Source organism: Pseudophryne corroboree, chromosome 7 (genome assembly GCF_028390025.1).
Source record: "Pseudophryne corroboree isolate aPseCor3 chromosome 7, aPseCor3.hap2, whole genome shotgun sequence".
NCBI lineage: Eukaryota > Metazoa > Chordata > Amphibia > Anura > Myobatrachidae > Pseudophryne > Pseudophryne corroboree.
The window spans coordinates 179,172,135-179,195,387 of NC_086450.1; the positions used below are offsets into that span (position 1 = coordinate 179,172,135).

At 47.6% G+C, this 23,253-nt stretch overlaps 1 protein-coding gene across 2 annotated transcripts in view; it reads right to left on the reverse strand.

Moving 5' to 3' along the window:
- Positions 1 to 23,253, reverse strand: part of GLB1L (galactosidase beta 1 like) — a 63,994-nt gene that overhangs the window by 32,450 nt on the left and 8,291 nt on the right. For both annotated transcript variants that reach the window (XM_063933833.1, XM_063933832.1), the window contains 7 exons: positions 23,083 to 23,233; positions 21,898 to 21,958; positions 21,381 to 21,475; positions 20,742 to 20,922; positions 4,374 to 4,432; positions 3,028 to 3,149; positions 2,868 to 2,908 (listed from right to left, as the gene is read on the reverse strand). In XM_063933833.1, coding sequence (XP_063789903.1) covers positions 2,868 to 2,908; positions 3,028 to 3,149; positions 4,374 to 4,432; positions 20,742 to 20,922; positions 21,381 to 21,475; positions 21,898 to 21,958; positions 23,083 to 23,233 — 710 coding nt within the window. The remainder of the gene's footprint in view (positions 1 to 2,867; positions 2,909 to 3,027; positions 3,150 to 4,373; positions 4,433 to 20,741; positions 20,923 to 21,380; positions 21,476 to 21,897; positions 21,959 to 23,082; positions 23,234 to 23,253) is intronic.

A 23,253-nucleotide genomic window follows, 5' to 3' on the forward strand; every position in this document is an offset into this window, starting at 1 on the left:
TGTGAGCGCCTTAGCCACCCTAAGGGGTGTTTCCCAACGCGCCCTAACTTCTGGCGGGAAAGGGTATACCGCCCCTAATTTTCTATCGGGGGGAACCCACGCATCATCACACACTTTATTTAATTTATCTGATTCAGGAAAAACTACGGTAGTTTTTTCACATCCCACATAATACCCTCTTTTGTGGTACTTGTAGTATCAGAAATATGTAACACCTCCTTCATTGCCTTTAACGTGTGGCCCTAATAAGGAATACGTTTGTTTATTCACCGTCGACACTGGATTCAGTGTCCCTGTCTGTGTCTGTGTCGACCGACTAAAGTAAACGGGCGTTTTAAAAACCCCTGACGGTGTTTTTGAGACGTCTGGACCGGTACTAATTGTTTGTCGGCCGTCTCATGTCGTCAACCGACCTTGCAGCGTGTTGACATTATCACGTAATTCCCTAAATAAGCCATCCATTCCGGTGTCGACTCCCTAGAGAGTGACATCACCATTACAGGCAATTGCTCCGCCTCCTCACCAACATCGTCCTTATACATGTCGACACACACGTACCGACACACAGCACACACACAAGGAATGCTCTGATAGAGGACAGGACCCACTAGCCCTTTGGAGAGACAGAGGGAGAGTTTGCCAGCACACACCAAAAACGCTATAATTATATAGGGACAACCTTATATAAGTGTTTTCCCTTATAGCATCTTTATTATATATTTCTAACGCCAAATTAGTGCCCCCCCTCTCTGTTTTAACCCTGTTTCTGTAGTGCAGTGCAGGGGAGAGCCTGGGAGCCTTCCCTCCAGCCTTTCTGTGAGGGAAAATGGCGCTGTGTGCTGAGGAGATAGGCCCCGCCCCTTTTTCGGCGGCCTCGTCTCCCGCTCTTAACGGATTCTGGCAGGGGTTAAATATCTCCATATAGCCTCCGGAGGCTATATGTGAGGTATTTTTAGCCAAAATAGGTTTTCATTTGCCTCCCAGGGCGCCCCCCTCCCAGCGCCCTGCACCCTCAGTGACTGCCGTGTGAAGTGTGCTGAGAGGAAAATGGCGCACAGCTGCAGTGCTGTGCGCTACCTTTAGAAGACTGAGGAGTCTTCTGCCGCCGATTCTGGACCTCTTCTTACTTCAGCATCTGCAAGGGGGCCGGCGGCAAGGCTCCGGTGACCATCCAGGCTGTACCTGTGATCGTCCCTCTGGAGCTGATGTCCAGTAGCCAAGAAGCCAATCCATCCTGCACGCAGGTGAGTTCACTTCTTCTCCCCTAAGTCCCTCGTTGCAGTGATCCTGTTGCCAGCAGGACTCACTGTAAAATAAAAAACCTAAGCTAAACTTTTCTAAGCAGCTCTTTAGGAGAGCCACCTAGATTGCACCCTTCTCGGCCGGGCACAAAAATCTAACTGAGGCTTGGAGGAGGGTCATAGGGGGAGGAGCCAGTACACACCACCTGATCGTAAAGCTTTACTTTTTGTGCCCTGTCTCCTGCGGAGCCGCTATTCCCCATGGTCCTTTCAGGATCCCCAGCATCCACTAGGACGATAGAGAAAATAGGATTTTAATACCTGCCGGTAAATCCTTTTCTCTTAGTCCGTAGAGGATGCTGGGCGCCCGTCACAGTGCGTACTGTGTCTGCAGTTATTGGTTATGGTTACACTAATGTGGTGTTTCTTTTCTGTCAGGCTGTTGCTGACGTTGTGCATGCCATGGCAGGCGGAGTCTTATTATTGATTGTGTTGACACACTGGTTGTGTTACATATTCTCTCAGCATGTGGCTGTGTATTTTTCATGCCGTTGGTTGGTATTCTATTGAATGCCACGTTCTGCGGTATGTTCGTGGTGTGAGCTGGTATGACACTCACCGTGTTTATACAATAAATTCTTTCCTCGAAATGTCCGTCTCCCTGGGCAGTTTTCTAACCGAGGTCTGGAGGAGGGGCATAGAGGGAGGAGCCAGTTCACACCCATTCAAAGTCTTATAGTGTGCCCATGTCTCCTGCGGATCCTGTCTATACCCCATGGTCCTTACGGAGTCCCAAGCATCCTCTACGGACTAAGAGGAAAGGATGAAGGGGGGGGGGGACACAGCAAATGTATGCGTAATAACAGATCTAGCCTTCTAAACCGAACTAAAATCAAACATGCAAATAGCACACAAGAATGGTACTGTAAACTAATAGACAGTGATGGTAAAAATAATAAGCTGACCCTTGAAAACCGGTGACTAACACACCAACGGGAAGAGCTGTCAGACAAAGAATAAAATAGGGCTGCCAACACCAGAGGTAAGGTAAGGTGGGCAGAAAATGGCTATAACCTGGTCTAGGCAAGGTACAGTAGAGGGGGAAACCCGGTACTCTTTGCAGGCAGGCACCAAAGTGCTGTAAAATGGCCATCCGGAGGAGGAAAAGAGTGGGCTGCCAGAAAAGGAATGCGCCAGGGAGGGGACCAGTGGCTAAAGATGGCTTTCCGCCCAGCAGGATACTACTTACCCGGTCCCTGGCAGCTTTTTCCTGCCGTAATCGCTGCGTGGGATAAGCAGCTGCTTGCAGCAGCAGCGCTGGGTTGGTTTTTTTTTGACTGTGAACACCATACTTTCTATTTTGACTGTATTGACTGGTGTTTTTCAGAGCACAAAATGGCTGATATCAAATAACAATAGGATTTACTAAGCTGCATAAAAGATCTACACACGGTGTCAAATATCCTGTGTGCTGCCTTGGAAAGGAATTCTAGTCTACATGTACAGTTCTACATATTTACATTGGGTAAACTCCTATTTTAGGTTATTCTGCATAAGAGTCATAATAAATTATAAAAAAAATCATACAGAATGTTCCAGGTGCAGAAAGACAGAAACTGCCCTTACCATTCCAGTAGCCAAAGTTGGTGCCGCCCATAAACATGTACCTGGAGGTAGACATAACGGACAATATGGTAAACAAAGTACTCCAGCGACTGCCTTATAGCTAGTCCCAATCGCAGTAGGTGTCTACAGCCCCCAATCAATGCTCCTGATAAGTGCTTACATGTTCACACTGGCTCCGGTCTCCAAGATGTTCTGCAGGCCCTTGCTGACTTGAGACGATGGAGTCTGAGAGTGTTTCTGTCCCCAGTAATCCAACCACCCCGTGTAATACTCAGAGTTCACCTGCAGCAGATGGGTAAGTATAAGTGTAGGGAATTGGGGAAGCATCATTTACATACACTGTCAAAGACATGACTGAAATGAATCACAAATGTGGGAACATTAATTTTGAGGAGGTTGGAAGAAAGCTCCAGAATTAAAATGCATGTCTGCCTTCAGATTACTTTAACTTCAATTGGCTTGTATATTGCTTACTTGCAGTCGTTTTCTTTATTTGCACTTGAATACAATGCAACTCTGTTATGCCCCACCCACACAGAATATACAATTCTATGCAGACAGCAGTTGTGCACACCATTCCAAGCTGATGAAAATAAACACTTTCTGATGACAGAACTACAAGGCTGAAAAAATCTATAAGTCAGAAAGAAAAGACCCTGGGGGGTTATGCAACAGGTTCCAAGTTTAAGCAATCAACCTCTTTTCAGCAAGTTTACCACTAAAGGTTTAAATTAAATATAAGGTAAACTCCCCAAAAACACGTCATTCCTTATACGCAGAAACCTAGTATATAACTCCTTCCCCCCGATGTTTGCTACTTTAAGTGCAGAACGGCACTCCGTCCATATCTCAATCAGGCCCAATGTTTGTCAGCCAGCATGTCTCTTCATTGTCAAAGTTATATCAGATAAGGCTACAAAATGGGTTCACTACGATCTGCCGGCGGCCGGCCTCCTGGCGACCAGCATACCGGCGCCGGGAGGCCGGCCGCCGGCTTACCGACAGTGTGGCGAGCGCAAATGAGCCCCTTGCGGGCTTGCTGCGCTCGCCACGCTACACGTACTCTATACAGAACAGTCAGGTGTTAGAATTGGAAAAAGAAAAAAAGTCTTTTAAGCACACTTATTCTCTTAAACAAAATCTAGACATAGGGGTAAGGTGTTTCTTTAAGCAAGTTGTTAGATGACACATTGCTCAAACCTAATTAAAGTAATCTACAGCAGAATGGTGGGTGGAAACACACTTATGCTGGAGGTGGGTGGGGTCTGACTGAGTATATATGGACAGATGGATTGAAGGATGAGCATAATGTGCCTTTTGGTGACAAAACAACGAAGGAATAATTATTTTTTAAATCTATATGAAAATAAAAAGAGGTCTGGACACAATATACTATATGGTACTACGGGATCCTGGAAGAAGTTTAGGATTAATTTACCACCACAGACACAATAGTGATGTGAGACAGTAATATCATTATATTCCAGCACTAAATTGGTACAATACCAGAGGTCCTCTGGGCTGATATCTGCGCATAGCTTCAAAGGCTTTAGTTGCATTGGCCACTGTAACACAATAAAATGGTTTTTGTTATTTTAAAATATTGAAGCCTCACAGAACAAGTCATTATTGTTTTCAAGTTTTTAAGAATTATTGGGTATATAGTAAACTACAATCGCTCAGGAGGGGGAAAATTAGCGATATAGGGGGCGATTCAGATGTGATCATAGATGTGCTAAATTTAGCACATCTACAATCAGTTACTCAGACATGCTGGGGAACACCCAGCACAGGGCTAATCCGCCCCGCATGTCTGGCCCTGCCCCCCCGGACGTGTGGGAAAGCATCGCACAGCGGCGATGCTTTTGCACCAGCTTATTATCTCCCTGCCTGCGTAGCCTAGCTGCGCTGGCAGGCGGCTACCCGCCACGTCCCGGGTCACAGCGGGTTCGTGTGATGTCACGCAGCCACCGCGGCCCACCCCCTGAAACGGTCCATACACACCTGCGTTGTCCGGATCGCGCCCCACCAATGGCGTTCTAACGCCGTTGGCACGCCCCCTCCCGCCCCGCCTATCAATCAGACAGAGGCGATCACAGCTCTGTGATGCTTTTAGCATCTCACTGGGCCTCCCAGGGTGCACGTGCGCACTCCTCAAAGGGCTTTAGACTGCGATCGCTGCATCGATCCAGTCTGAATTAGACCCATAGTTCACTATATCGCTAAGTGTGTACCCACCTTTAGACAGAGAGACATAAAAAATAGGATTTTAATACCTACCGGTAAATCCTTTTCTCTTAGTCCGTAGAGGATGCTGGGGACACCATTAGAACCATGGGGTATAGACGGGATCCGCAGGAGACATGGGCACTTTTTAGACTTTGAAAGGGTGTAAACTGGCTCCTCCCTCTATGCCCCTCCTCCAGACTCCAGTTATAGGAACTGTGCCCAGGGAGACAGACATTTCGAGGAAAAGATTTATTGTTAAACTAAGGTGAGATACATACCAGCTCACACCTCAAACACACCGTACAACGTGGCATTCAACAGAACTCAAGTCAACGACATGAACAATGTCAGCAACAGGCTGACTATAAACGTAACTCAACCTGTGTGTAACCATAACTAATAACTGCAGATACAGTACGCACTGGGACGGGCGCCCAGCATCCTCTACGGACTAAGAGAAAAGGATTTACCGGTAGGTATTAAAATCTTATTTTCTCATACGTCCTAGAGGATGCTGGGGTCACCATTAGAACCATGGGGTTTATACCAAAGCTCTAGGACGGGCGGGAGAGTGCGGATGACTCTGCAGCACCGATTGACCAAACATGAGGTCCTCCTCGGCCAGGGTATCAAACTTGCAAAGTTGTAATGCCGAGACCCCCCGGGCAGCCACCCAGGACGCGCCCACCTTTCTGGTAGAATGGGCCTTCACCGATTTCGGTATTGGCAATCCAGCCGTAGAATGAGCATGCTGAATCGTAGCACAGATCCAGCGTGCAATAGTCTGCTTGGAAGCAGGAGCCCCAATCTTGTTGGGATCATACAGGACAAACAGAGCCTCCGTTTTCCTAATCTGAGCCGTTCTGGCGACATAAACTTTTAAAGCTCTGACCACATCAAGAGACTTCAACTCCACTAAGGCGTCAGTAGCCACTGGCACCACAATAGGTTGGTTTATGTGGAACGATGAAACCACCTTCGGCAGAAATTGCTGACGAGTCCTCAACTCTGCTCTATCTTCATGGAAGATCAAATAAGGGCTCTTGTGAGACAAAGCCGCTAACTCCGATACCCGCCTTGCGGATGCCAAGGCCAACAGCATGACCACTTTCCAAGTGACGAATTTCAACTCCACCTTCTGTAAAGGTTCAAACCAATGTGATTGAAGGAACTGCAACACCATGTTAAGATCCCATGGTGCCACTGGGAGCACAAATGGAGGTTGGATGTGCAACACGGCTTTCACGAAAGTCTGAACTTCTGGAAGGGAGGCCAATTGTTTTTGAAAGAAAACCGATAAGGCCGAAATTTGTACTTTAATTGAGCCCAACTTTAAGCCCGCATCCACACCAGCTTGTGGAAAATGGAGAAAACGTCCTAACTGAAATTCTTCCGTAGGAGCCTTCTTGGATTCACACCAAGACACATATTTTCTCCAAATACAGTGGTAATGTTTAGACGTTACTCCTTTCCTAGCCTGAAGAAGTGTGGGAATGACTTCACTGGGAATACCCTTTCGGGCTAGGATCTGGCGTTCAACCGCCAAGCCGTCAAACGCATCCGCGGGAAGTCTTGATACACGCACGGCCCCTGCTGTAACAGATCCTCTCGTAGAGGAAGAGGCCAGGGATCTCCTATGAGTAACTCCTGAAGATCTGGATACCAAACCCTCCTTGGCCAGTCTGGAACAATGAGGATCGCCTGAACCTTTGTTCTTCTTATGATCTTTAGTACCTTTGGAATGAGAGGAAGTGGAGGGAATACATACACCGACTGAAACACCCATGGTTTCACTAGGGCGTCCACTGCTATTGCTTGAGGTTCCCTCGACCTGGAACAATATCTCTGAAGTTTCTTGTTGAGACGAGATGCCATCATGTCTATTTGAGGAGTTCCCCAAAGACCTGTCACTTCTGTGAAGACCTCTTGATGAAGACCCCACTCTCCTGGATGGAGATCGTGTCTGCTGAGGAAGTCTACTTCCCAGTTGTCCACTTCTGGAATGAAGATCGCTGACAGGGCGCTTGTATGTCTTTCCGCCCAGCGGAGAGCCTTCGTGGTCTCCGCCATTGCCGCTCTGCTTTTTGTTCCGCCCTGGCGGTTTATGTACGCTACTGCTGTTATATTGTCCGACTGGATCAAGACGGGCAGATTGCGAAGCAGATATTCCGCTTGAAGAAGGCCGTTGTAAATGGCCCTTAACTCCAGAACGTTTATGTGTAGACAAGTCTCCTGGCTTGACCATCTTCCCTGGAAGTTTTCCCCCTGTGTGACTGCCCCCCAGCCTCGGAGACTCGCATCTGTGATTACTAGGATCCAGTCCTGGATCCCGAACCTGCGCCCCTCTAGGAGGTGAGAGCTGTACAGCCACCACAGGAGTGAGATTCTGGTCTTGGCAGACAGAATTATTCTTCGGTGCATGTGCAGGTGGGATCCGGACCACTTGTCCAACAGGTCCCACTGGAACACTGTGGCATGGAACCTGCCAAACTGAATGGCCTCGTAGGCCGCCACCATCTTTCCCAGCAAACGAGTGCATTGATGGACTGACACTCTTGCTGGTTTCAGAATTTGTTTGACCACGCTCTGAATTTCCAGAGCCTTTTCCACTGGAAGAAAAACTCTCTGTAATTCTGTGTCCAGAATCATTCCCAAAAATGACAGCCGCGTCGTCGGAATCAACTGTGATTTTGGCAAGTTTAGAAGCCAACCATGTCGTTGCAGAACTGCCAGGGAGAGTGTAACGTTCTGCACCAGTTGGTCCCTGGACCTGGCCTTTATCAGGAGATCGCCCAAGTACGGGATAATTGTGACTCCTTCTTTGCGAAGGAGAACCATCATTTCCGCCATCACTTTGGTGAAAATTCGCGGAGCTGTGGACAGACCAAACGGCAACGTCTGAAATTGGTAATAACAATCCTGAATTGCAAACCTCAGGTAAGCCTGATGCGGAGGATAAATGGGAACATGTAAGTTGGCATCCTTTATGTCCACTGACACCATAAAATCCCCTTCCTCCAGACTGGAGATCACTGCTCGGATAGACTCCATCTTGAATTTTAATTTTCTTAGGTAGAAATTGAGGGATTTTAGGTTCAGGATTGGTCTGACCGAGCCGTCCGGCTTCGGAACCACAAACAGGCTTGAATAAAAGCCTTCTCCCTGTTGTGACGGAGGAACCCTGATAATGACCTGATTTTGACACAACATTTGTATTGCGTTGCATACTACCTCCCTGTCCGGAAGAGAAGCTGGCAAGGCCGATTTGAAAAATCGGAGAGGGGGAACGTCCTGAAACTCTAGTTTGTACTCCATGGACACTATTTCTAAAACCCATGGGTCCAGGTCCGAACGAACCCAGAACTGACTGAAGAGTTTGAGAAGTGCCCCCACCGGTGCGGACTCCTGCAGAGGAGCCCCAGAGTCATGCAGTGGATTTGGCAGAAGCCGGGGAGGACTTCTGCTCCTGGGAACCTGCCAAGGCCAGTGATCTTTTACCCCTTCCCCTTCTCTCTAGTAGAAAGGAAGGAAGAACCTCGGCCTTTCCTGTATTTATTGGGCCGAAAGGACTGCATCTGATAGTGGTGTGTTTTCTTTTGTTGTGAACGTAAGGCAAAAATTATGACTTACCCGCGGTAGCCGTAGATACCAAATCAGTGAGACCGTCACCAAACAAGACACCACCTTTATATGGCAGAGCTTCCATAGTCAGCATCAGCATTCCATTCATGGATCTACAATGCTCGCCTAGCTGAGACTGCCATAGCATTGGCCTTTGCCCCCAAAAGGCCAATATCTCTCGCCGTTTCCTTTAGGTAAGCCGCAGCGTCTCTGATATAACCCAGTGCCAAAAGGACGCTATCCATATCTAGGGTATCTATGTCAGATGACAAGTTATCTGCCCACTTTTCGATAGCACTACTAACCCACGCAGATGCAATGGCTGGTCTGAGCAGCGTACCTGTGGTGGCATAAATGGATTTTAATGAATTTTCCTGCTTACGATCCGCAGGGTTTTTTAAGGGCTGCCGTGTCAGGAGTCGGGAGAGCCACCTTTTAAGACAACCACGATAGGACCTTGTCCACAATGGGGGGTGACTCCCACTTTTCCCTATCCCCAGAGGGAAACGGATATGCCACCTGAATCCTTTTGGGAATCTGAAACTTTTTGTCAGGGCTTTCCCAAACCTTTTCAAAAAGAGTGTTCAGTTCATGAGAGGGAGGAAACGTTACCACAGGTTTCTTTTCCTTATGCATACAGACCCTTTTATCAGGAACAGCAGGGTCCTCGGAGATATGTAATACGTCTTTTATCGCCACAATCATGTACTGAATGCTCTTTGCTAATTTTGGATCCAATCTGGCATCACTATAGTCAACACTGGAGTCAGTGTCCGTGTCGGTATCCGTGTCTGCCAACTGGGCAAACGAACGTTTTTGTGACCCCGAGGGGGTCTGGACTTGTAATAACACATCCTCCACAGATTTCTTCCATGCCTGGTTCTGAGATTCAGATTTATCTAATCTCTTACTAATAAGAGCCATATTAGCATTCAAAGCATTCAAAATATTTACCCAATCAGGAGTTGGCGATGCCGACAGGGTCACTCCCACAGCCGTTTGTGTCCCTAATACAGTCTCCTCCTGGGAAGAGCCTTCAGCCTCAGACATGCCGACACACGTGTACCAAACACCCACAGACACACCAGGCATATAGGGGAAAGACCCACAGTAAAGTCTGTCAGAGAGACACAGAGGGAGTTTGCCAGCTCACAACCCAGCGCCTAATCACCGGTTCTGAAACACTAAGGAATGCCCCAGACCTGCAGCGCTTTTATATTAAATATATAATGCACCAATATTTCTGTCACCCCCCCCCCCCTTCCCCGTTTTGCACCCTGATACTTATTCAGAAGTGTGAGGAAGGACCAGCGTCTCTGCAGCCTGTGTAGAGGAAAATGGCGCTAAGCTGTGTGAGCTGTGAGGACGAAGCTCCGCCCTCTTAATGGCGCGCTTCAGTCCCGCTTTTTTTGAAATATATATTTATACTGGCGGGGGTTAGGACAGTGCCTAGGCACTTATGTCCCCTCTTGCCAGTTTATTTTGAGGCTTTTCTGCTGCCCAGGGCGCCCCCCCGTGCCCTACACCCTGTAGTGCTGCTGTGTGTGTGGGAGCATGGCGCGCAGCGTGCGATCGCTGTGCAGTACCTCAGAATGCCATCACTGAAGTCTTCTCGATCTTCTTCTATTCACCTGTCTTCTGACTTCTGGCTCTGTAAGGGGGGTAACGGCTGGCTCTGGGAACGAGCATCTAGGCGTACCTAGCGATCAAACCCTCAAGAGCTAATGGTGTCCTGTAGCCAGAAGCAGAGCCTTTGAACTCACTTGGAAGTAGGTCATACTTCTCTCCCCTTAGTCCAACGAAGCAGGGAGACTGTTGCCAGCAGTCTCCCTGAAAATAAAGAAACCTAACAAAAGTCTTTTTCAGAGAAACTCAGTAGAGCTCCTCAGAGTGCATCCAGTCTGCCTGGGCACAATTCTAAAACTGGAGTCTGGAGGAGGGGCATAGAGGGAGGAGCCAGTTCACACCCTTTCAAAGTCTTAAAGTGCCCATGTCTCCTGCGGATCCCGTCTATACCCCCATGGTTCTAATGGTGACCCCAGCATCCTCTAGGACGTATGAGAAATAACAACATAACATGAGGGGAAAGGCTAAAAAAAAAAAAAAAGTTATAAGGCAAAATCTACTAATCAATCATAGGGGAATAATAAAATAATAAAGGAGCATATTCAATGTGTGAGCAGAACAAACCTGAAAATAATGGCAACAATACAAGGCATGCTCCCATCTAGAAAGTGGACGATCACCTGGCCAACCAGAAAATTCATTTAACTGCTGGTCTAGTGAAGCCCCTGATGCTGGCTCTAGAAAGTAATGGCATACAGTAACCAGAAGAATTTTTACACTCAGGTTTCAAGAGCCAGGGAACATTCTACCGAATCAATTTGATAAAGAAACATCAACCTGGGTAACATCAGGAAGACAGGAGCAGTTTCTGTATATAACGAATGAAGCCCTGCACCATCTGGCCGTATGAATATCTGACATAGAACAAAAACACCCAGACTCTCTGCTTATAGTGCTGAGCGACTTTAACAGAACTAACCTGAGCAAGGAGCTACTTAAGTACACAAACAACAAGTCACGTGTCCCACTAGGGAAGGGCGCACCCTTGACCACTGCAACACTACCCTCAAGTCTGCCTTCCGGTCTATCCTGCGTGCTGCACTCGGCCTATCTGACCACTGCCTCATCCACCTACTCCCTACCTATACACAGAAGCTGAGAGCGGTTAAGCCGGTCGTCAAGACTGTTAAGAAATGGACAAACGAGGCTAAGATGAAGCTCCAGGCCTGCTTTGACTGCAAGGAATGGGAGGTCTTCGAAGCCTCGGCAACCGACCTGAATGACCTGACAGACACTGTCACATTCTACATTAGCTACTGTGAGGACATGTGTGTACTTTCCAAGACTTACCGCATTTACAACAACAACAAGCAACTTCGTCGGGCCAAAGAGGAGGCCTATAGCAGCGGTGACAGACCACTATAAAACCGGACTAGGAACTCTGACTAAAGAAATCAGGCTAGCAAAAAAGCGGTTCTCGGACAAGATGACAAATGATCTCTCGACCAATAACCCTGTATCTGTATGGAAAGGAATGCAATCCATAACCAACTACAAGAAAACATTGAAGTCCACCACCATGCACCAATACCTAGCAGACGAGCTGAACCACTTTCATTGCAGGTTCACAAAAGACGTCCCCTGCGACCCAAACAATCACCTCTACGGTTCCCCCGAACACCAACAGCCAACTCCAGGCACTGCAAGTCGCCCAAGAAGAGGTGGAGGCATTGTTCAAAAAGGCCAAACCCAGGAAAGCTCCGGGTCCCGACGGAGTGTCACCATCTGCCCTGAGAGCATGTGCAGGTCAGCTCACCCCCATATTCACCAAGATCTTCAACAAATCGATGGAGCGACAAAAAGTCCCTTCCTGCCTCAAAAGGTCTACTATCATCCCGGTCCCCAAGAAACCCTCTATCACGAACCTGAAAGACTACAGGCAGATAGCACTGACGTCTGTGGTCATGAAAATGTTCAAGCATCTGGTTTTGAATCACCTAAAAACTGTGACTGGCCCCCAACTGGACCCCCTACAGTTCGCCTATCGATCGAATCGGTGTGTCGAAGATGCAGTCAAGCCTGCACTACATTCTACAGCACCTAGACATTCCTGGTACCTACGCAAAGGGTCCTGTTTGTCGATTTCAGCTCGGCCTTCAATACAATCGGCCACAGCATCCTCCACACCAAATTACTTCGCCTAGGGGTTCCAGAAGCTACCTGTTCCTGGATAGTAGACTTCCTGACAGGACACAGGTGGTGAAAGCAGGGGAATTCATCTCTCAAGCGCGGCCCATTAGTACAGGGGCCCCTCAGGGCTGTGTCCTCTCACCCCTGCTCTTCTCGCTGTACACAAATGACTGTACCTCAAAGGCGCAATCAGTAAAGATCATCAAATTCGCGAGATGACACCACCATTATCGGCCTCATCAAGGACGGGGACGAATTGGCCTATAGACAGGAAGTACACCGGTTGGCCCAGAGGTGCAGCCACAACAACCTTGAGCTCAACCCCCTCAAAACTGTTGAGATGACAGTGGACTTCAGGAAGAAGTCTGCTAGTGCACCTCCGCTAACGATTGCTGACGGTGTGGTATCACTAGTGGACTCCTTCAAATTTCTAGGGACCACAATCTCCCAGGACCTTAAATGGGGGTCCAATGCTGAAGCCACTGTTGAGAAAGCGCAGCAGAGGTTGTTCTTACTCAGGCAACTAAGGAAGGTCAACATCCCACAGAAGCTTCTGCTCCTCTTCTACTCCGCGGTTGTGGAGTTGGTACTGTGCTCCTCGATACTGGTATGGTACAGCTCTGCCAGCGCGAGGGACAGATGCAGGCTCCAAAAGGTGGTCAGTACCGCAGAGAAGATCATCGGGCCAACCTTCCCTCAGTCCAGGACCTGTACCTGTCCAGAACTAAAAAGTGGGCAACGAAGATGGTAAAGGACCAGCTACACCTCAGCTACAGCATGTTTAACTTGCTTCCTTCAGACAGGCGTTATAGGGCCATCTCCGCCAGGTCCACCAGAAGCCTCAAAAGTTTCTTTCCCCAAGCGGTCCACCTGCTGAACTCCTGAACATTGACTGACTAGACGTACATGTAACTCACTTGTGTCCCTACGGTATTCCGATCTGTATTACTTTATTTGCCCCCACCTGCTTCAGCTTGTCAGCTATGCTTCCATTGTCTCTCCTTTCCTTTTTGCAGGTCGGGTTAACTCAGGGCCTCTGGCTTCCACCTTAAAAAAATATTACATTTCTGACTTGTCAGTCCTGTTATGGAAGCATCTGGCCTTGATTCTGGAGGTTCAGAAGTTCTGCAAGGTGTGCCAATTGGACAGCTTCCTTGAGTTTCACCAGTCCATCCTTGGTCTTGCTGTTTCAGTGGGCACCTTTGTTCCTCAGGTATTACCAGCTTCTCGTCCTTCTTATTCGGATAGTCATCTCCGCTTCTTTGCTGTTGTCCAGGCATTGAGGATATAAGTAGACCAGACCATAGCAGTTTCGCTGTTGAACAACTGATTGGTCCTCTTTGAGGCTCAGAGAAGGGACTGGACTGCCTGCAAATGATCCGTAGCTTGCTGGATCAATTTCAGCAGGCTTATGTTTTTTTATGGGTTAGCCCAGAGGTTCCCAAACTGTATGCCGTGGCTCCCTGGGGTGCCTCGTGACACTTGCAGGGGTGCCCTGGGTTGGTGGTCCAGGAACAATTCAAATTATTCATGGTCAATATAATAGGCAAAACCAGTGCTGGTGGCTGCCAGTCATAAAATATGTGGCCAAACAGAAGCAAATATTGTCCCTCACCACACAACTGACCCTAAGGATGACATATAAACACAATCTAGTTAATGTAATATTTCTTTCTAAATTTCTCAATAAGAAATTTTTGGCCTAGGGGTGCCGTGAAAAAAAATTCTGATATTCTAGGGCGCCGTGATTCAAAAAAGTTTGGAAAACACTGGGTTAGCCTGTACCTGCCCTGTCTGGGAGCATCCGTGTTTCTTGGGGGGCGCTGCAGGGGTCCTTGGTTGAGCAACTGTGATGGGCGGATACTTGGTTCTCAGTGCACACATTCACAAAATTTTACTGGTTCCACATTCTGCAGCAAATCATGCCAGTTTTGATAAGTGGTTTTTTTTTTTAAGTATACTTTGGGAAGACCCAGTCTGCCATTGTCTGGACAGAAGAGCATAAAGGATTTTTTGCTCTCGAAAAGTCCATTCCTTTTGAGTCCATCTGGAGGACACTGAAAGCTTTGGTGTAGACTGCTATCCAGCTTAGAAACTTTGTTTAACAGCTCCACAGGCGAATCTACTGAAATGGCAGGCAGACTACCTTCCTTTTACACCTATATGGCACTGCTGGGTCCCTGTTTAATCCAAATAGCCTCACAAAATCCACCACCCTCTCCCCTTCCAAACTCACCAGCAATCCCAGTAAAAACATTTCCAGGATTTTTTTTTAGAAGCAGATAAAAAAAAAATCACCCTGTTGTCATGGGCACCATTAGGACATTAGCTCATTGGAAAAAATAAGAATTTACTTACCGATAATTCTATTTCTCATAGTCCGTAGTGGATGCTGGGGACTCCGTAAGGACCATGGGGAATAGCGGCTCCGCAGGAGACTGGGCACATCTAAAGAAAGCTTTAGGACTATCTGGTGTGCACTGGCTCCTCCCCCTATGACCCTCCTCCAAGCCTCAGTTAGGATACTGTGCCCGGACGAGCGTACACAATAAGGAAGGATTTTGAATCCCGGGTAAGACTCATACCAGCCACACCAATCACACCGTACAACTTGTGATCTGAACCCAGTTAACAGCATGATAACAGAAGGAGCCTCTGAAAAGATGGCTCACAACAACAATAACCCGATTTTTGTAACAATAACTATGTACAAGTATTGCAGACAATCCGCACTTGGGATGGGCGCCCAGCATCCACTACGGACTATGAGAAATAGAATTATCGGTAAGTAAATTCTTATTTTCTCTAACGTCCTAAGTGGATGCTGGGGACTCCGTAAGGACCATGGGGATTATACCAAAGCTCCCAAACGGGCGGGAGAGTGCGGATGACTCTGCAGCACCAAATGAGAGAACTCCAGGTCCTCCTCAGCCAGGATATCAAATTTGTAGAATTTTACAAACGTATTTGCTCCTGACCAAGTAGCTGCTCGGCAAGTTGTAAAGCCGAGACCCCTCGGGCAGCCGCCCAAGATGAGCCCACCTTCCTTGTGGAGTAGGCATTTACAGATTTTTGGCTGTGGCAGGCCTGCCACAGAATGTGCAAGCTGAATTGTACTACAAATCCAACGAGCAATAGTCTGCTTAGAAGCAGGAGCACCCAGCTTGTTGGGTGCATACAGGATAAACAGCGAGTCAGATTTCCTGACTTCAGCCCTCCTGGAAACATATATTTTCAGGGCCCTGACAACGTCTAGCAACTTGGAGTCCTCCAAGTCCCTAGTAGCCGCAGGCACCACAAATAGGTTGGTTCAGGTGAAACGCTGAAACCACCTTAGGGAGAAACTGAGGACGAGTCCTCAATTCCGCCCTGTCCGAATGGAACATCAGATAAGGGCTTTTTCAGGATAAAGCCGCCAATTCTGACACGCGCCTGGCCCAGGCCAGGGCCAACAGCATGACCACTTTCCATGTGAGATATTTTAACTCCACAGATTTAAGTGGTTCAAACCAATGTGACTTTTGGAACCCAAAACTACATTGAGATCCCAAAGTGCCACTGGAGGCACAAAAGGAGGCTGTATATGCAGTACCCCTTTTACAAACGTCTGAACTTCAGGGACTGAAGCTAGTTCTTTTTGGAAGAAAATTGACAGGGCCGAAATTTGAACCTTAATGGACCCCAATTTCAGGCCCATAGACACTCCTGTTTGCAGGAAATGTAGGAATCGACCCAGTTGAATTTCCACCGTCGGGCCTTACTGGCCTCGCACCACGCAACATATTTTCGCCAATTGCGGTGATAATGTTTTTGCGGTTACATCCTTCCTGGCTTTGATCAGGATAGGGATGACTTCATCCGGAATGCCTTTTTTCCTTCAGGATCCGGCGTTCAACCGCCATGCCGTCAAACGCAGCCGCGGTAAGTCTTGGAACAGACAGGGTCCTTGCTGGAGCAGGTCCCTTCTTAGAGGTAGAGGCCACGGATCCTCCGTGAGCATCTCTTGAAGTTCCGGTTACCAAATCCTTCTTGGCCAATCCGGAGCCACGAATATAATGCTTACTCCTCTCCCTCTTATCAATCTCAGTACCTTGGGTATGAGAGGCAGAGGAGGGAACACATACCCTGACTGGTACACCCACGGTGTTACCAGAGCGTCTACAGCTATTGCCTGAGGGTCCCTGGACCTGGCGCAATACCTGTCGAGTTTTTCCCAACGGTTTATAATCATGTGGAAGACTTCTGGGTGAAGTCCCCACTCTCCCGGGTGGATGTCGTGCTGAGGAAGTCTGCTTCCCAGTTGTCCACTCCCGGAATGAATACTGCTGACAGTGCTATCACATGATTTTCCGCCCAGCGAAGAATCCTTGCAGCTTCTGCCATTGCCCTCCTGCTTCTTGTGCCACCCTGTCTGTTTACGTGGGTGACTGCCGTGATGTTGTCCGACTGGATCAACACCGGCTGACCTTGAAGCAGAGGTCTTGCTAAGCTTAGAGCATTGTAAATGTCCCTTAGCTTCAGGATATTTATGTGAAGTGATGTCTCCAGGCTTGACCATAAGTCCTGGATATTCCTTCCCTGTGTGACTGCTCCCCAGCCTCGCAGGCTGGCATCCGTGGTTACCAGGACCCAGTCCTGAATGCCGAATCTGCGGCCCTCTAGAAGATGAGCACTCTGCAACCACCACAGGAGGGACACCCTTGTCCTTGGTGACAGGGTTATCCGTTGATGCATCTGAAGATGCGACCCGGACCATTTGTCCAGCAGGTCCCACTGGAAAGTTCTTGCGTGGAATCTGCCGAATGGGATTGCTTCGTAGGAAGCCACCATTTTACCCAGAACCCTTGTGCATTGATGCACTGAGACTTGGCTCGGTTTTAGGAGGTTCCTGACTAGCTCGGATAACTCCCTGGCTTTCTCCTCCGGGAGAAACACCTTTTTCTGGACTGTGTCCAGGATCATCCCTAGGAACAGAAGACAAGTCGTCGGAACCAGCTGCGATTTTGGAATATTGAGAATCCAACCGTGCTGCAGCAACACTACCTGAGATAGTGCTACACCGACCTCCAACTGTTCCCTGGATCTTACCCTTATCAGGGAATTGTCCAAGTAAGGGATAACTAAAATTCCCTTCCTTTGAAGGAATATCATCATTTCGGTCATTACCTTGGTAAAGACCCGGGGTGCCGTGGACCATCCATACGGCAGCGTCTGAACTGATAGTGACAGTTCTGTACCATAAACCTGAGGTACCCTTGGTGAGAAGGGTAAATTTTGACATGAAGGTAAGCATCCTTGATGTCCCGAGACATCATGTAGTCCCCTTCTTCCAGGTTCGCAATCACTGCTCTGAGTGACTCAATCTTGAATTTGAACCTCTGTATGTAAGTGTTCAAAGATTTTAGATTTAGAATCGGTCTCACCGAGCCGTCCGGCTTCGGTACCACAACAGTGTGGAATAATACCCCGTTCCCTGTTGCAGGAGGGGTATCTTGATTATCACCTGCTGGGAATACAGCTTGTGAATGGCTTCCAAAACTGTCTCCCTGTCAGAAGGAGACATCGGTAAAGCCGACTTTAGGAAACGGCGAGGGGGAGACGTCTCGAATTCTAATTTGTACCCCTGAGATATCACCTGAAGGATCCAGGGGTCTACTTGCGAGTGAGCCCACTGCGCGCTGAAATTCATTGAGACGGGCCCCCCACCGTGCCTGATTCTGCTTGTAAAGCCCCAGCGTATACTGAGGGCTTGGCAGAGGCGGGAGAGGGTTTCTGTTCCTGGGAACTGGCTGATTTCTGCAGCCTTTTTCCTCTCCCTCTGTCACGGGGCAGAAATGAGGAACCTTTTGCCCGCTTATCCACGAAAAGACTGCGCCTGATAATACGGCGTCTTCTCATGTTGAGAGGCGACCTGGGGTACAAACGTGGATTTCCCAGCTGTTGCCGTGGCCACCAGGTCTGAAAGACCGACCCCAAATAACTCCTCCCCTTAATAAGGCAATACTTCCAAATGCCGTTTGGAATACGCATCACCTGACCACTGACGTGTCCATAACCCTCTACTGGTAGAAATGGACAACGCACTTAGACTTGATGCCAGTCGGCAAATATTCCGCTGTGCATCACGCATATATAGAAATGCATCTTTCAAATGCTCTATAGGCAAAAATATACTGTCCCTATCTAGGGTATCAATATTTTCAGTCAGGGAATCCGACCACGCCAACCCAGCACTGCACATCCAGGCTGAGGCGATTGCTGGTCGCAGTATAACACCAGTATGTGTGTAAATACATTTTAGGATACCCTCCTGCTTTCTATCAGCAGGATCCTTAAGGGCGGCCATCTCAGGAGAGGATAGAGCCCTTACAAGCGTGTGAGCGCTTTATCCACCCTAGGGGGTGTTTCCCAACGCACCCTAACCTCTGGCGTGAAAGGATATAATGCCAATAACATTTTAGAAATTATCAGTTGTTATCGGGGGAAACCCACGCATCATCACACACCTCATTTAATTTCTCAGATTCAGGAAAACTACAGGTAGTTTTTCCTCACCGAACATAATACCCCTTTTTGGTGGTACTCGTATTATCAGAAATGTGTAAAACATTTTTCATTGCCTCAATCATGTAACGTGTGGCCCTACTGGAAGTCACATTTGTCTCTTCACCGTCGACACTGGAGTCAGTATCCGTGTCGGCGTCTATATCTGCCATCTGAGGTAACGGGCGCTTTAGAGCCCCTGACGGCCTATGAGACGTCTGGACAGGCACAAGCTGAGTAGCCGGCTGTCTCATGTCAACCACTGTCTTTTATACAGAGCTGACACTGTCACGTAATTTCTTCCAACAGTTCATCCACTCAGGTGTCGACCCCCTAGGGGGTGACATCACTATTACAGGCAATCTGCTCCGTCTTCACATCATTTTTCTCCTCATACATGTCGACACAAAAGTACCGACATACAGCACACACACAGGGAATGCTCTGATAGAGGACAGGACCCCACTAGCCCTTTGGGGAGACAGAGGGAGAGTTTGCCAGCACACACCAGAGCGCTATATATATATACAGGGATAACCTTATATAAGTGTTTTTCCCCTTATAGCTGCTGTATAGTTAATACTGCGCCTAATTTGTGCCCCCCTCTCTTTTTTAACCCTTTCTGTAGTGTAGTGACTGCAGGGGAGAGCCAGGGAGCTTCCCTCCAACGGAGCTGTGAGGGAAAATGGCGCCAGTGTGCTGAGGAGATAGGCTCCGCCCCCTTATCGGCGGCCTTATCTCCCGTTTTTTTATGTATTTTGGCAGGGGTTAAATGCATCCATATAGCCCAGGAGCTATATGTGATGCATTTTTTGCCATCCAAGGTGTTTATTATTGCGTCTCAGGGCGCCCCCCCCCAGCGCCCTGCACCCTCAGTGACCGGAGTGTGAAGTGTGCTGAGAGCAATGGCGCACAGCTGCAGTGCTGTGCGCTACCTTGTTGAAGACAGGACGTCTTCTGCCGCCGATTTTCCGGACCTCTTCTGCCTTCTGGCTCTGTAAGGGGGCCGGCGGCGCGGCTCTGGGACCCATCCAAGCTGGGCCTGTGATCGTCCCTCTGGAGCTAATGTCCAGTAGCCTAAGAAGCCCAATCCACTCTGCACGCAGGTGAGTTCGCTTCTTCTCCCCTTAGTCCCTCGATGCAGTGAGCCTGTTGCCAGCAGGTCTCACTGAAAATAAAAAACCTAAACTAAAACTTTCACTAAGAAGCTCAGGAGAGCCCCTAGTGTGCACCCTTCTCGTTCGGGCACAGAGATCTAACTGAGGCTTGGAGGAGGGTCATAGGGGGAGGAGCCAGTGCACACCAGATAGTCCTAAAGCTTTCTTTAGATGTGCCCAGTCTCCTGCGGAGTCGCTATTCCCCATGGTCCTTACGGAGTCCCCAGCATCCACTTAGGACGTTAGAGAAATATCCAGTGGGCCCTATGCCCTTGGATGCAGCAAAAAATAACATCCGTATCTCTGAAAATGATGCATAGTTAGTAACTCGACTATGGGTTAGAGCAGTGGTTCCCAAACGTGGTTCTCAAGACACCGGACCCAGTGCAGGTTTTAGTGATATCCCTTGTGCACTGACTGGGGTACCAATTAAGTCACCTGTGCCTATGCATAGATATCCTTAAAACCTGGACTGCCGGGCTGCCTTGAGGACTGCGTTTGGGATCCACTGGGTTAGAGCACATCAGTTCTATGTACATCATAGTATTAAACAGCGCCTATTGCTAACCTGGGCCAAAGTCGACAGTAGCATACAGGTCCTGCAGAGTCCCACATTTAAGAAAATAATCTGCATTGCCATCTGTAGTGAAAAGCACAACATCATCCCCCAGGTACAGACGGAACATGGTGTTAAGGTGACGCATGTAGCTGTAATCACAGGCATGAAAACTTCCATATTCATTCTCCACCTGTAGGACAAGACAAGGCAGTTATGAGGTCCTGGGGTCCTTATTCTAACAGTGTCATGCGTTCTATGGGAATGTGGCGTGTTACATCTAATACAGTAAAAGGAAGTATGTGTCCATCCACACCCTTTCAGATAAATGACATTGCACATATAATCTATACGGGTTTAGCAACATTTTGAAAGGACATTATTATCAGTGCTGGAAACAATCAAAGCCCAATGGCCTAAGCCAAGGGTGGCACAGAATGTAACATGACCAAGAAAAGCATGTGTCCATCCCACTATAACGTATGCAAACTGTTCAGAAGTGTCTTTAAGGAAAGCCTCATATGAGTTCAGGCACATCATTTTGTTATATCATTTTGCAAAGGGAAGAGTCCAAGTTTTGACTGCTACAAAATTGCTACAAGTATATTGTGTCAGGAAGAAGGGGCAGATAATGAGGTACAATCACTTAACCTGGACACTGATTATGTTTCCTCCTTTGCTGTACAGGCGGGAACGTAGTTTGGGGAGCAGGACGGACATCCAGGAATCCACAGCATTCAAGTAATCTGCAATCATGTTGATGATGAAAGTTTGTGAACAAAATTATAGTGGTGATAGTAAACAACGTTTCATCACACCAAGAGAAAATGTTCAAGGGCCTATCACTTTCATAGAACTTCAATGTATTGGTTTTGTATCTGCCCTTCTTCAAATATATACTGTAAATATACTACTTCCCTGGCTTTCCAGCCATACATTTTGTATCATCTGGAAAAATTGTTGATATCAGTTGCTCACAGTATTGGATATAATTGTATTTAGGGAGTTGATGTGTCATATCCATTCGCAACGGATATAAACAATTCCTCACACATCTATATCAGTGGGGGGGGCAGGTTTCGGTTCAAATTTTGACGACACATTATCAATTACAAATGACTACTTATGAGCTCTGCACAAAAAAGTAGGAGCAATACATGCTGTTTACCTGGGTCAGAGGAGCGTAAAGATATATCTTTCTTATTCAGCAGCCAGGCTGGGAGTCCGCCCTAACACAAATACCAATACTTCTGTTAGTGGACGTATAATTGGGATCGTAAATGTGAAATTACCATATGCATGACACGTTCAGCAAACAACTCTTTGTCCCAAATGTAACAGGCTACGGTACCGGCACCATTTCCTATATTTCTGGAAGCAATTCGTTTTAAGGCAAAACCAACCGGGTTTACATTAAACCTATTGACGCTCTAAATCTAGTAGCTACATTGTCGAAAACGCATGCTGTCACATTTGGACCATTGTCTTACTTCAAAATATCAACTCTTTTCAATATGCCCGTTTTTGGCCTCATGTACAGTAAAGAGCAAATCCAGCCAGACTGTGCAACTTGGAAAATCTGGGTGGCAAATTTAAAATGGACTGACAAATTTAGAGCTGGAAGGAGGCATGTTCTAGCCAACTGTCAATAACACTGTTAGAAGAATGGTAATACGTGTTCTGGACCACATGGTAGTAGCTGTAATAGCTCAAATATGAAAAATAAATTATAACCCCTTCTCTATGGTTGTTAAGGTCAATTTTCAGATGGAAGCGTAGGTTGCCCTGATTGCACCTCTGCCTCCTCTTCGCTCATTACGTTGTTCATTTAGCATGAAAATGCCACAGAAGGCTTAGTTGTTCAAGATCTGTTATGTCCAAAGAAGTAGACACTTGTAATATGATTAGACCAAATCGTATCTTCAAATTGTTCCCAAGATGACCAGCAGAGTTATTATCTGTTGTCTCCAAATCTTTAATATACTACAGATGTGTCTTCCCTCATCCTTGCTGATAGCCATGACTGCGTTCACTGCATCCGCGATCCACAGGATCGTAAGGTGATCACACGGCTGAGTCACACGTTGGAGTGAATAATCACACCTGCTGCAGCATAGATAAGGGAGGACTCGTGTATGTTTTGAATTAATTTGGCTGACTGTATGTTAATTTATTGGCAGGACGTTTTCTTTTTTCCCCTCCCCATTTGCTTTCCTTCCTCCTTTTTACGTTTCTCTCCTCTCTTCTAAAATGTGAAAAATCAACAAAAATACCATCTATTACAGTGGTTCCCAAATGCGGTCCTCAAGGAACCCCAACAGTCCAGGTTTTAAGGATATCCCCAATCACCTACCATGTCCCATTCTGCACAGATGTAGGGTCCTGGTCTCATGATGACCAGCAAACCAATCTCCATTGTCAGGTCCAGGAAATGTTCAAGATCACGATCATCTCTGAAGTTAAACACCCCAGGCTGTGGTTCGTGAAAATTCCAGGGCACATATCTACAGAGAATTGGTAACAC